A 13,596-nucleotide genomic window follows, 5' to 3' on the forward strand; every position below is an offset into this window, starting at 1 on the left:
AGTTCTAATACAAACATTTTCCAATCATCTTAAAGATCCTAATTAGATTGAAATCTTCACTCTTTACCCCCCCAATCCCTTTCATTTTGCTTTCATGTATCCACTGCAGTGATCGTTTTTGTCATCTTCCTTTTTTTAAAATCCCCTTAGCTTAAATTCTACCTTCATTGAGAAGACATCCCAGATCTCAAAGTGGAAATGGGTTGTATAACTGTCACTGTATTTTCATACCTGAATATTCTCTTATGGGATAGTTCTCACTCTGTCTTGAAATGTGTGTGTTTGCGGAGGCACTTATTTGTACTCTTTAACTTTAAGCTTCTTGAGAGCAGGGATCTTCACTTGTACATTCGTTCAACATTTGGCCAGTAACAATTTTTTGTCAAGTGCAGGGCACTTGGGCATATACTACAGCAGCATACAAAACAGACACATACCCTGTGTTCTTGGAATTTAGAACCCAGTAGAAAAGACTAACAGTCAACAAATAGTCATAGGAATAATCACACAATTACCAGCTGTGATGATTGTTAGGAAATAAAATTAAGAGTTACAAGGATTGATTTCAATTAGGAATTTCAGGAGTCTTATCCAAAGAAGGATAATCTTGAAATGCAATCCACAGAGGGGGAGACACTAGCTGGCCAAGACTGAGACAGACTTGCTGGAGACAGCATAAAAAAAAGAGCTTGGAAAGATCAAGGATATGAATGAGTGACAAGACCTTGTCTGAGACATCTTCATAAATGCCATGATTTCTATGTTGTGGGATTTGCCCTTCCCCAAGGTCAGATGCCCGAGATGAAAAGATAACATTAATCTCATTCACATACGAACCTCATGTTTTTGTGGGTGTCAACATCTGTCTATCACAATGGGATAATTACTGAAGGAAAACAAAGTCTTGGTACCTGCTTTTACCCTCATTCTGTATTATGAGTAGCTCATAAAAAGGCTTACAAAAGTGGTGGGAGGAAATATTAAGAAGTATTTTGTAATCCAGTCTTCTAACTGGAAAATTGAATCCATCTGTACTCAGAAACAGACATACATCATGAGGATCTATTTACTAGGTGATATCATGTTTTGTAGAGGGCAGAAAACTGCTCAAAAAATTCTAAACAACAAAGCTGTACCTCAACATCGTGCTTATTCACTGTGCCAATCAATCTCCACTTCACGCGCCCATTCACTCCAAAGAAACTGCATCTATACTCACAACATTTCAGCACACAGGGCACATTTGTTGCCATGCATCCTGCCATCAGGGCCACGAACTGGGTCACTCTCCCGTGTACAATAAAGTCTTCCGTTCTTCACTTGGGTTTCAAATTCCTTACAAAAATCCTTCAAAAAGATAACTAATTACACTTAGCACTTTTCTACTCTTGAACACAGAAAATGTATACCATGGATTTATAGTCACAGAATGTCAGGTGTAGAAGATGTTGGTAAACATGTAACATATTAATGAAGATTAGTAAGAAATAGAAATAGTAATTATGTCATGACATTACTTGGTACCTGTATCTACTATTTGGTTTATTAAAAGGTAAAGAGCATTATAAAGAATAAGGCTGAGCATTTATTTCGTAAAACGAGATAGCTCTTGTTAACTTCCAAGTCAATGAAAAAAGGATTATAAAAAAAAAAGTTCTTTCAACTAGTCCCAACAAAGACATAACAAAACGCAGCTGCCAAGACAAAAGCAAAAATTTGTCAACAAGCAGAACAGAGAATCTGTGAGATGTGATGCTTAAACACTATTTAATATGGACTGAATCAAGAACAATCCAATATGGCTTGCAAGGAAATAAGGTGGCATCCAATGACATTACACTTTCTTTCATTTGTTCTCTCTGTGAATCTGGGGCCTCCTTTACTGATGTTCATTTTTATGGGCTCTGCTTCCTTTATTGATATCTATTTCTAATACGGTAGATAGAAAGCACAGAAAATGAATCTAATTTTCATTCACTTCCCACTGTAGAGAGAGGAAAAACATCAAGACTAATATTTATTTAAGAAACCTTAAAAGGCTGTGACTTCCCCAAATGTTCCAAGAAAGGTTTGTATTCAGATTTCCCAATACTTTAGTTCAGTGGTTTCAGGTTTTTCTCTCTGTTTGGAAATCCTACTATTAGATGAAGGCTAAACTTTATATCTATGTCTATATTTCTATCTATACCTCCCCTAAATTGCTCTAGACTTAGGGATCTCTCATGTCAACAAACATGTTTTGTGATGGTGTATATTACTATATAACCTACAAAAAATGCTTTTCAAAGCCTTTTTCAACTGTGTGACCCTCATTTTCCCATTTCAGCCAAGAAAACATGAGCACAAAGAATGTGGTTTGGAGTCTGAAGACCTGAGCAGCTAGATTGCCTTTAACTCCCTGGGAGATCACAGCAAAGCCCCATCACCTTAGAGACCTCAATCTCACCTACCTACACATTGAGGCTTTTGGAATAGATGCTCTTTAGGACTTTTTCTAGATCTAGCATTCTCAATTTTTAAAAAAGAACTCCTATTTCATGAGGACACTTTAAAAAAGGACTCTAATTGACTCTTAATAAGAAGATACTTGTTTTTGGAGGAGCAGTGGGTGTGCTCCAAACTTCCTGGTTATAATGATGTAGGAATAAAGACATAGAAGACAATCACCTGATAATCACAGCATAGTAACAAAATTACTGTTCAATGGTTCCCATAAGAGAAACAATGATAATTTCAGTTTATAAGTTGTGATTCATCTAAGGAGATTCTGAAGAAATACTTTTGTGAGCAAACCACTGACAGGTTAATTATGGGGCAGTTATTGAGCCATCACTATAAAGCATCCCCATTCAATACAATCATGTCCTGTGACCCCACCAAAACAATGACCCCAGCTACAGAGAAAAAGAGGGAAAAATAGCCAAGACATGATAAAAGACAATGGAAAAGATCTGTGTTTCTGAAGTAATAAAATGCTCGATATTACAAGATGACCCAACATTTTTGACTGAAATTTAACCACCAAAAGAAGTGCTTTTCAAATCTTAGTGAGTATTCAACAAATTACTGGCAACTCTGAATGCTCCACTTTTCTTCATTTAAACTCTCAACACTCTATTTAGGGTGGAAAATATGCTTCATTGAATAGTAGTATGAGGTGGAAGCTTAGCCCAGGTCCACCAAAAACTGGACCTATGACTATCGTAGGAAAACATTTGCCCATCATCCACAAAAATAGTATCTTGTGATGCCTCTCCCGATCTGATGGGGAACCCCAAATGTGGGGTGAAAGAATTCACCCAAGGCAGAACAAAAGAGATAAAAGTTTATTGAATACATCACAAGGGTGGGGGACAGGAGAGCAAAGGAGAGGCTACCTGCCAGGAGGCAGTGGGGACTGTATTTAAAGAGGGAAAGTGAGGAGGTATGGGAATGTTTGGAATTTTCCTTTTTTGGTAAGAGTGCCTGGTTGTAAGTAGCTGATTTGTTAGTTAGGACTTGTGAATATTTTGAGGTGGGTTGCCCCAGGGGCCTGTCTGTATTCAGCCAGGGGTTAATGTGGGTCCTTCAGCCTTGATCAAATTTCCATTGCTCAAGGCTATTGTCTAAAAGCAGCTTCTAAACTTGTATTAGCATGAAAAGGTACAGAGTGTGTAATCACATTCCAACAAGAAAGTAAAAATTGACATTTATCCAACCTCTTTAATTTGGAACAAAGAAATTGAGGTTCAGAGAGAAGAGATGACTTGGTCAGTTTCACAGAGCCAGAGCATAACAGAACTATAGCTAAAATTTAGGTGTTCTGACTTCTCAACAAAAAGTCATTTAGAAACATAATTACTGTCACTGTCATTGAAAGTACGGTTTAATAACTGTGGTGATTTAGGAAACCCAAGTTGTATGATCTACAATGCTTATTCAATTACGAAAGGAATAATTTTTGTATACTAGGTTAAACAATAAAATCATACAATAATTTGAAAAAACTTAAAGGGTACTTTAAAAACCACAGTCTCCGAGTGCTTGAATGGGTCAGTTAAGTATCTGACTCTCGATTTCAGCTTAGTTCATGATCTCACAGTTTGTGAGACTGAGCCCCACATTGGGCTCTGTTCTGACAGCATGGAGCCTGCTTGGGATTCTCTGTCTCTTTTCCACTCTGTTCCTCCTCTGCTAACACTCTCTCTCAAAATAAATAAATAAACTTAAAAAAATAAAATAAAAATAAAACCTACAATCTCAATATTTGTGTGGGTTTTTTTTTTGTTTAAACAGAAGCAATACTTTTATAAACATAGGCCTCATTGAATGTAATAACCATAATGGAAAAATAACTCCAATTTGTATCAGTGGGATCATATATAAAATACACCAGTGATATACTGTTTAAAAAACTCTAACTGGGTGTTGTATGGAAACCAATTTGACAATAAACTTCATATATTGAAAAAAAATAAAAAATAAAAAATAAATAAAATAAAAATAAAAAACTCTAGACTTATTTAGAAGTTATTCTGTCTATATTTATGTTGCATTAAAAAAATTTATTCAAAGCAAAATTAATCTACACTAAACCAGAGAGAAGTCTGGGGGAAATTAAGTAGAACTTAATTTGCATGTTTTCTTTTTTTTTTCTTTCTTTTTTTTTTTTTAAGTTTTTTTTAACGTTTATTTATTTTTGAGACAGAGAGAGACAGAGCATGAATGGGGGAGGGACAGAGAGAGAGGGAGACACAGAATCGGAAGCAGGCTCCAGGCTCTGAGCCATCAGCCCAGAGCCCGACGCGGGGCTCGAACTCATGGACCGCGAGATCGTGACCTGAGCTGAAGTTGGACACTTAGCTGACTGAGCCACCCAGGCACCCCAAATTTGCATATTTTCTGACTTACATTCTTTCTCTCTTTTTTTCTTAAGCAAGGAGGGAAATTGCTTGAACTTTAGGTGTGGAAATGCTATTTTAAGATTGAATCTAATGATTAATATACTAGGAATAGTGAATGTGGTAAAGTTTGAAATTAAGGGAAACAATTTATTGTAAAAATTAAGGACAATGACATTATTGAATTACCTCAAAGTGTCACACCTAAGTCTGTTAATATTTTGGCCATAAGAACCAAATTATGTTGGTGAGTAATTTACCTTTTCAGCACTTCGTTGAATTCTGGTTTCACCTTCTTTCTTGGCATTTTCTTGAGCTTCTTTTAAGCTGTTATGAAAGAAAACAGTTGGTCAGTTTATGGCTCAATCATATTTTCAGCATCCCTGTGCTAGGTACTTTCACATCCTTGGCCATAACTTGTTAAACCGATCCATTTACATGAGACAAGCTTTTCCCTGTCTTGATTGAGCCAGAAAATTGCCAAAGATAAGGAAGGGTGTGAAACTGACTCACTGACAGTCAATTAGAAGCTCTGTTCTGTAAAAGTAGATGGGTGTGACTCCTTGATTGACAAACAGAAGATTGTTAGGAAAATCCCCTTTAACAGGCAGAACTAAGAGCTTTAATACAATGCTGTGACTACAGTGAAACCAAACTAAGCATTTAAAGTATTGCCATCCACGCCCTTATGTAAACCTTTTCTATACCTTGTAAAGTATTTGTTTGCCTTCATGTAAAAGCACCTCTGTTAAAAAAAAAAAAAGCTACATTGAACTGAGCTTCTAAGTCCTCTCATACCTATTACCTACTTGCAGTCTCACCCTGGAGATGGGCATTATTAGTTCTACAGAGGAGAAAACCAAGAGTTAGAGAGGTCAAATTCTCTTTTTTAGCTAGTGCATGAAAAGAAACAGAAAGTCACAGAACTGAGGCAGGCTGGAACACTAAAATCACATGCCTCCTAGATAAGAAAGTGGAAATTAGGCTTATTTCCTGTCTGGAAACCAGTTATAATCACTGTTTTGCAAACCTGATAGGATGTGCCCCTGAATTCCATAAGAGCACACTGTAATTTTCAAAGGCAGGTGTGAAGTTTATTAATCTCTTAAATCTAATGAGGTAAATGGAACATTTTAAAGCTTGCTGACATATAGAGAGTCCATACCTTGTTTAATAGCCAGAATATTCAAAAGACTCACTGGATGGTCTTCATATCTCAGCCTCAGTACTCACAACAATGTCAGACACTCAGGAAAAGATAACCCAATTCTTCCCTTTCATAAAGTTCCACCTTTTATTTTAATAATGAATTCAGCCACATGACATTATTGTTATTATTATCATCTTAAATTAGACTTACTTTTAGTAAGAGTCTCTATACATATTCAAATGAAACAATGCATGTCAAATGACTGACGTAGATTATTCCATATGAAACTGCTTTCTAAATTTTAAAATATTGTGCCTTATAAACATGGTGCATTGTCCTGTCGTTATAATTAAGCAAATTAAGAGTACTGAATTTAATAATGTGATCATCTCATCCACTTCTTTTAAGAAACACTAGCAGATGACATTAATCAAAAAGAAAAGCCACTCTGAGAGCAAGGACTATTTCACCTTATGAAGACAAAGAATTATATGCTTCATGAAAAGGACTGTATCTCTCTGTGGAGTGGTTCTCAACACAGCAACCAAATGCATCCGCACCAAGTCTACCTACGTGCCCTGCTTGGGGATGACACTACTTACAAAAGCTCAGCACACATCGCGCATTTATTGCCATGTGTTTTTCCATCAGGTCCAAGGACGGGATCATTTTCCCTTGTGCATCCAAGTCTTCCATCTTTCACATAAGGCCGAAAAGCACTACATACATCCTGAAGAACAGGGAAAGGAACTTGACATTCACCATACTGATTGTAATGCCTTCCACACTGTTTTCAGAATTTTTATAATTCTCAGTGCTTCTCTGCCCAATGCACAGTAGCCACCTGGAGCAGTGCCAGATGCCTAGAAGTAGCTTAGTAAGTACTGCATTAAACATGTGGTTTAGTATGGTGCCCATTTACCTATTCATTTACTATTAAACACAGATACCCTAGTATGTGCTAGAACCAAGGTAGAACATGGTCCTTGCACTCAACTTGCTCATGATCTACTGGGGGACACAAAGAGACACTTAAAATATGATGTGTGGGGCACCTGCATGGCTCAGTTGGTTAAGCGTCTGACTTCAGCTCAGGTCATATCTCACCAATTCATGAGTTTGAGCACCTGATTGGGCTCTGGGCTGCCAGTGCAGAGCCTGCTTGGGATTCTCTCTCCCTCTCTCTGCCCCTCCCCTACTCATGCTTTCTCTCTCTCTCTAAATATAAATAAATAAACTTAAAAAAATATACATGATGTGCTAAATGTCTTGGTAGGTGCTCTACGAGCATAGAAAGGGCACCAAACCTTGACTTAGGCAAAACATTCAGCTAGAAAAAGTCAAACGTGACATGTCTGAGATACTTATTTCTTTCTCCTATCATCACAAGTGCATAGAATTTTAGCCTAGAGAAAAGCCATTTAATACAAATCTCACTTTTAGATATGGAAACACTGGTACAGTGTGGGTAAGTAATTTGCCCAAGATCTCCTGACAGCAAGTGACAGTGCTAGGGTTTCAATTCAGGTTAAGTACCTGATGCATAATGCCCTTTCAACTACAAATGTAGTTTTGTTTTGATTGATTGATTGATTGATTGATTGATTTCTCTTTTTCATAGAAAGCAGAAAGAGAGCTGAAAGGTCTCACTACCAAAATAATAGTTTCAGGAACTATCAATTGCTTTTCATCTAAATGAGCCGTGTTTAAATGAGCAGAGGTTGCCTCCTTCCTCACACCCACCCAAGAAGGAAGAGGAGAGCATCTTTTCTCTCTCTGGTCAGCCTCCCAAGCGTTTCCACCATTTTGACACTTGTCCTCACCTGCTCTGGATTACTGGTCTCACATTCCCCTTCACTTTTTATGCCAACTTGGGACCTGGTTTTGCTGGAATTGAAAGTTAGTAGACACAGAAGTTTAGCATCACAGAACATCTTACCATTCAAAAAATAACTTATTTTCATTGTATTACGATTCTCTTTTACCCTTAAAAACAGATGTCACACTGCATTCTTTTCCTGACTTACTCTTTATAATGACAGCCTGTGTTTATACCTTGGAGTCAAAGAAATAGAATCACGTTGGAGGGCTAATAGATTCAGACCTGAAAATATGATTTCCAGAATTTTCCTTCCTGTGTCTAGAGGGGATCCATAACAGGAGAGAGGGAAAAACTACATCTTGTAACTAGATATGCCCCCAAAAAACTATGCTGCTGTCATTGATGGTTTTTTTTAAATATACAAATTCAAGTTTATTGGATGTAACTTGCTACTATACTATTCTTTGTTTGGTTGATGCTAATATTTTAGTTGTCATGGAAAGTACCTAAAGTCCTAAGAATTTTATTCGGTCTAATAGACCTTTAAACCATATCTGAAAACAGAACCATAAATGTAAAAAACACTTTCTACTTTATAAAAAGATAAAAACCACAGCATTTGTGTAACAATAAAAGACCAATATAAGGAGAAAAATGAAGTCATTAAAAGCGATAATAAAAAAGTTATATCAAAAGATATCATCTGAGGGAAAGAAAAAAATTGAATCCTAATGTTATTGCAGAGTCTTCTAGCAGACAGAGCTAAGACAGAAACACAATGAGCAGTATGGCTATCACTGTATTATAAAAGAAGTATACCAGAAATCAGGAGAGAGAAATTTACACCTAAAACAGAGAGTTAAAGAATCTACCACAGGATCCCCACATAAAGCACAGTAGTCATTAACTGTTCAGTGTGCTCATAATAGTATTACAAAATGCATATCTAACAAAGCCTGTCTGTTCTCCCTAATGTCTATTTGTGTTTTCATTTATGTTGGCCACTGGTGAGAGTTGAAGGCATAATTTCAGAGTACATCTCTGAAAATGGAGTAATGTGAGGGACTAGAGTGATTTAATTCAGTTGTGTTTTGGTAAAGATACTAATTACAAGGAAAGATAAAGCTTGCAGAAGCTTGAAGACCGAATATTTATTATATCCTTTACTAGCCTCAAGCACTGGTTCTTATCATTTTTGCAAAAACTGAAGAGTAGACAATTCAAGACCGAGGGCACAAACCAGAACCTGAAAAGCAGGTATGCCATCTTGTTGACTGAAGACAATTGATAACCAAACTAGCACTGAGGGTGGAGAAAGAATCAAAGAGGGACAAAATATTGGACAGTGAGATGCTTTAGCTATGTGACAAAGGTCGAATAAATGGAAAGAAGTTCAATATTAAAAGTTCCAATTAATCTACTCTAATATTATAAGTTACAGAGTATTTAATAAAAAAATACTTTGATGATTAAATAATTCTCTGTGAGAAAAGATACACTCCTAGACACATAGAAATAGATAGGTGTCTGTATGTATATGTATGGGTATGTATGTGCATATACATACATGTGTACTTATCTGTGCATGTACCTAGATATATCAGATGTCTACTTCACAGAGACACTGATAACTATTTGATAAATTACACACAAAAGTGCTTTGTAAAATATAAATTGTGACACAACATATTTTTTTCCCTAAGAATATAGTAAAAGGAGGGACACCTGGGTGGCTCAGTCAGTTAAGTGTCCAACTATGGCTCAGGTCATGATCTCACAGTTTGTGGGTTCGAGCCCCACGTCGGGCTCTGTGCTGACAGTTCAGAGCCTAGAGCCTGTTTTGGATTCTGTGTGTGTGTCTCTCTCTGTCCCCACCCCACTCATACTCTGCCTCTCTCTGTCTCTCAAAAATTAATAAACATTAAAAAAATTAAAAAATTAAAAAAGAATATAGTAAAAGGAGTGGTCCTCATAATTTATGGATGGCTAACTCCCACAAAATGAACTGCCATTTTAAAGACTATAAGAAAAAAATATGTCCTGTAATTATTCGGAGAGCATGCATTAGGGAGAAAGTCTGCTGCCGATACTCACGCGTTCTCAGCACACAGCATACATTTGTTGCTGTATGTTTTCCCATCAGTGCCACAAACAGCTGCATAATCCAGAGTACAGATAAAACCCCCATTTCTTTCTCCTTTTCTGAAATCATCGCAATTCAACTGCAAGAGACATTATCAAGGAACATCAAAATACAAGAGACAAAATATTCCTTAGGTACATAAATGAGTTAATATTTTAAACCCACAGCAATATAACTACACTGGAGAACAAAACAGGTTTAGGAGACTATAGTACACTAAAAAAGTCATGGATAATAAAACATGGTCCAAGAACAGAGATACAATTAGATTTCAGGAGAAAGAATTTCTATGTGATTTCAGTAGGGCAAGTCAGGCACCTCTGTGAAATTTAGTTTCCTGTTTGTCTGTCAAATCCTGCCTGTCTTCTCTACAGAGTAGTAATGAGGCCCAGTAGATAATGGATATGAAAACTCTCTGTAACTATAGGCTGTAACAAAGTTTTTATTATTACAGATGAGGATAGTGATCAGAAGCCAGATTGCTGGGTTCATAATTCTAACTCTCCCACATACTGGCTTTGTGATTTGGGAGTTACTTAACCCCCCTGGGCTGTAGTGTTCTTACTTGCAAAACGTGTACAATATTACTAACTTCTTAGGATTACAAAGAGGTTTCAATGTATGAATACATGCCCAGCACTTAGAATAGTGCATGGCATTTCGTAACCATCGACTGTTGTTGTTTTGTTGTTATTTTAAACATTTTCCCCACAGACAATCAGGCCAATAAGACTAAACAACCTTTTTTGGATGACGGAACAAATGCCCAAATCTCAGCTCTAGTGATACGACATGTACTTAGGGACACAGCTGTGCAGGGAGAGAGCAACTGCTTGAGGTGATACCTGGAGACCAGCGTTTGAATCTCAGACCTGCCACCCACTCACTTCACCTCTTTGAACCTCGCTTTCCTCCTTGCCTGACAAATGGAAATTCACACCCTGTCCATATTACAGATTTATGCTGGGGATCAAGTGAACACTTGAGAAACCTTATTTGGCAACACTATTGTGACATGAGTTAACTAAAGAAGACCTCAAGTTAACTTGCATTTAATTTCTATCTAAAAGCAAATAATAACACTAGGTATTTTTTCAGTTATCAGAGGGCAACATAAATTTTTGATGTTATTGTCATAACAAAAATATTTTAAATGAAAATGTGGAAAACTTACAATGTATAGATCTGTGACCTAGTATGTCACACAATACAAAGAATAAAAGTAAATGGATACAAATATATAATGAATTTGTGAACCAAAGGTCACATTGAGGACTTCGGAAAGACAATAAAAAAGGAAAAAGAATGTAGAATAGTAAAGAAAAGCTATGGGACATGCCCAACTATTCATGTCATATGTTTAGGAAGAAGTTAAAATAGAGGCAAAACGGTAAGTAATGGCTCTATGTGTTATTTCACTTGTTTGGTTGTTCATTTGTTCACTTGCATTCTGATGAGAAGACAAAGACCATAAATATGATCATTTTAAATTATAATAAATGCTATGAAAAATAAACTGAACAATACCCACAATAGTGGCAATTTTAAATACAGTGTCGAGAATGGTCTCTCTGTAAAGGTAATATTTGAGGTGAGATGGGATTAATAAGAAGTAGCCAGCCACTGAAGATCTGAGGGAAGACTATTTCAGGCATAGAGAAACTACAATTGCAAAGGATTTGTGATAGGAACCAGACTGTCCTGTTTAAGAGGCACCGAGAAGTGTGGCTGAAGTAGAAGGAAAAAGCAGGAGAGCTGCTGGCTTTCTCTCTAAGGTCATTTCTGGAGAAACGACAGAAGCATGGGTGATAGGGATTGATTTTATTAACTTGGAACAATCACTGTGATTCCCCTTCACCAGCAAAAGCAAAGGCAGCATACTAGGTCACAGGTGTTGGCAGGGTGATGACAGGGCAGATCAAGAGCCCAGCTGTGAGGTGATGAGAACAGGTGCAGGTAGTTACTACTCCACTTCCTCCTCCCCCTCCAAACTCCAAGGGCTGGTAGATCACAACCTACAGAGAACACCTCTTCCTATTGCTAACAGATTCTGAGAGCGGACAGATGGATTTCTAACCTGTGGAGTAGGGAACAAACTGGAGGAGCAACACTGGTTCCAGAACATTCTGATCTGGGCTTCATCCCTTTTCCTATCCTTACACTCAACAGGAGAGGCAGAGCCTGAAGTGTGGCCTTAAACACCATCTCACTCACTGTAGCAGAAAAAGTAACTAAAGCTATCATGGAATCTTAAGAGTAAAAATATTTGTATACATGAGGAGCAAAACAAGGTAAAAGAAATATGGTAATGTGAGCAATATTCAGTATCAGTTGAAGCAGAATTATTGGAATGCATAAAAAAATAATTTATCAAAAGTGTAACTATGCTTTAGAGAGATAAAACATCTTCAACGTGAAACAGGAAAAAAAGTTATAATGGGAAAAAACTGGAAGTTTTAGATATGGAAATATTTAAACGGCAATAAATAAAACAATATAAAGAATAAAAGAAGGATAGGTGCACATACCTAATGAATTTGTGAACCAGACAATCAGATCAAGAAACTCTTATAAAAGGCAATGATAAAGGAAAACAAAATTTAACATAAAAAATTTAAAGAACATGGTGAATAGAATTAGAAGTCCCCCAAAGGAGGCAAACATATATAGACAATAATATTTGAAGAAATAGGGAACATTTCTAGAACTAATGAAAATTGAAAAAACAAGAGAAAGAGAAATAGACATAGAAAATCAAAAATAGCATCTGGTCAATAACAAATTGGGGGAGGTTTAGGGAATTTTAAGCAAACCAGACTAGCCTAACATATGTTAGGGGAGAAAATACAGATATTGACAATAAACAAAGATGTTAGCAATAGTGATAAATAATTATAAATATGGATATTTGGTTAAGGGTAGTCATAATAAGAACAAAAATAGGTATGTGACCTTTAACTCATCATCACACAAAAGCTGGAAAGAAGAGACTACTTTTAAAATATGTTTTTATTAAAGTCTGGTAACTGAAACTATGAAACATTAGGAGAACCAAGTCCTAGAAAAACAGAAATAACAAACTGTAAATGGGCTAAACACACAAGTTAAAATATAATTTGTTATTGGATTTTAAAAATTAGGATCAAATCAGGTATGGATGATAAGAGAAAAGTTAACATTAAAAAACACACAGATACTAAAACAACAGGATAAGAAAGGATACAAGGTAAAAATGAATAAGAAGAGAGCAGATGCAGTAATATTAATACTAAAAGTATAGAATTCAGTTCAAAATGCATCATAAGTGACAAAGAAGGACTCTATATAAAGTAAAAGAAAAAGCAGAACATGAAGACATAGTAATCACTGAGTATTCATTCAGTTAATTAAACAGGCTTTAACTATGTCAAACTACAACCATCAGAATGTGATAGAATTAGATAACCAGGGGGCGCCTGGGTGGCTCAGTCGGTTGAACATTCAACCCTTGATTTTGGCTCAGGTCATGATGTCACAGTTCATGAGATCATGCCCTGCGTCGGGCTCTGGGCTGAAAGCATGGAGCCTGCTTGGGATTTTCTTCCTCCCTCTCTCTGTCTCT

General features: G+C 36.6%; 1 protein-coding gene across 1 annotated transcript in view; it reads right to left on the reverse strand.

The window, feature by feature from the left end:
* SPINK5 (serine peptidase inhibitor Kazal type 5) overlaps positions 1 to 13,596 on the reverse strand; it is a 75,360-nt gene that overhangs the window by 42,321 nt on the left and 19,443 nt on the right. Inside the window, exons 5-9 of the mRNA XM_060635790.3 lie at positions 9,947 to 10,074; positions 7,854 to 7,917; positions 6,633 to 6,760; positions 5,141 to 5,207; positions 1,220 to 1,347 (exon numbers count right to left, since the gene is read on the reverse strand). Of these exons, the coding sequence (XP_060491773.2) occupies positions 1,220 to 1,347; positions 5,141 to 5,207; positions 6,633 to 6,760; positions 7,854 to 7,917; positions 9,947 to 10,074 (515 nt within the window). The remainder of the gene's footprint in view (positions 1 to 1,219; positions 1,348 to 5,140; positions 5,208 to 6,632; positions 6,761 to 7,853; positions 7,918 to 9,946; positions 10,075 to 13,596) is intronic.

The sequence above is a fragment of the Panthera onca genome, chromosome A1 (genome assembly GCF_046562875.1).
Source record: "Panthera onca isolate mPanOnc1 chromosome A1, mPanOnc1 haplotype 2, whole genome shotgun sequence".
Lineage (NCBI taxonomy): Eukaryota > Metazoa > Chordata > Mammalia > Carnivora > Felidae > Panthera > Panthera onca.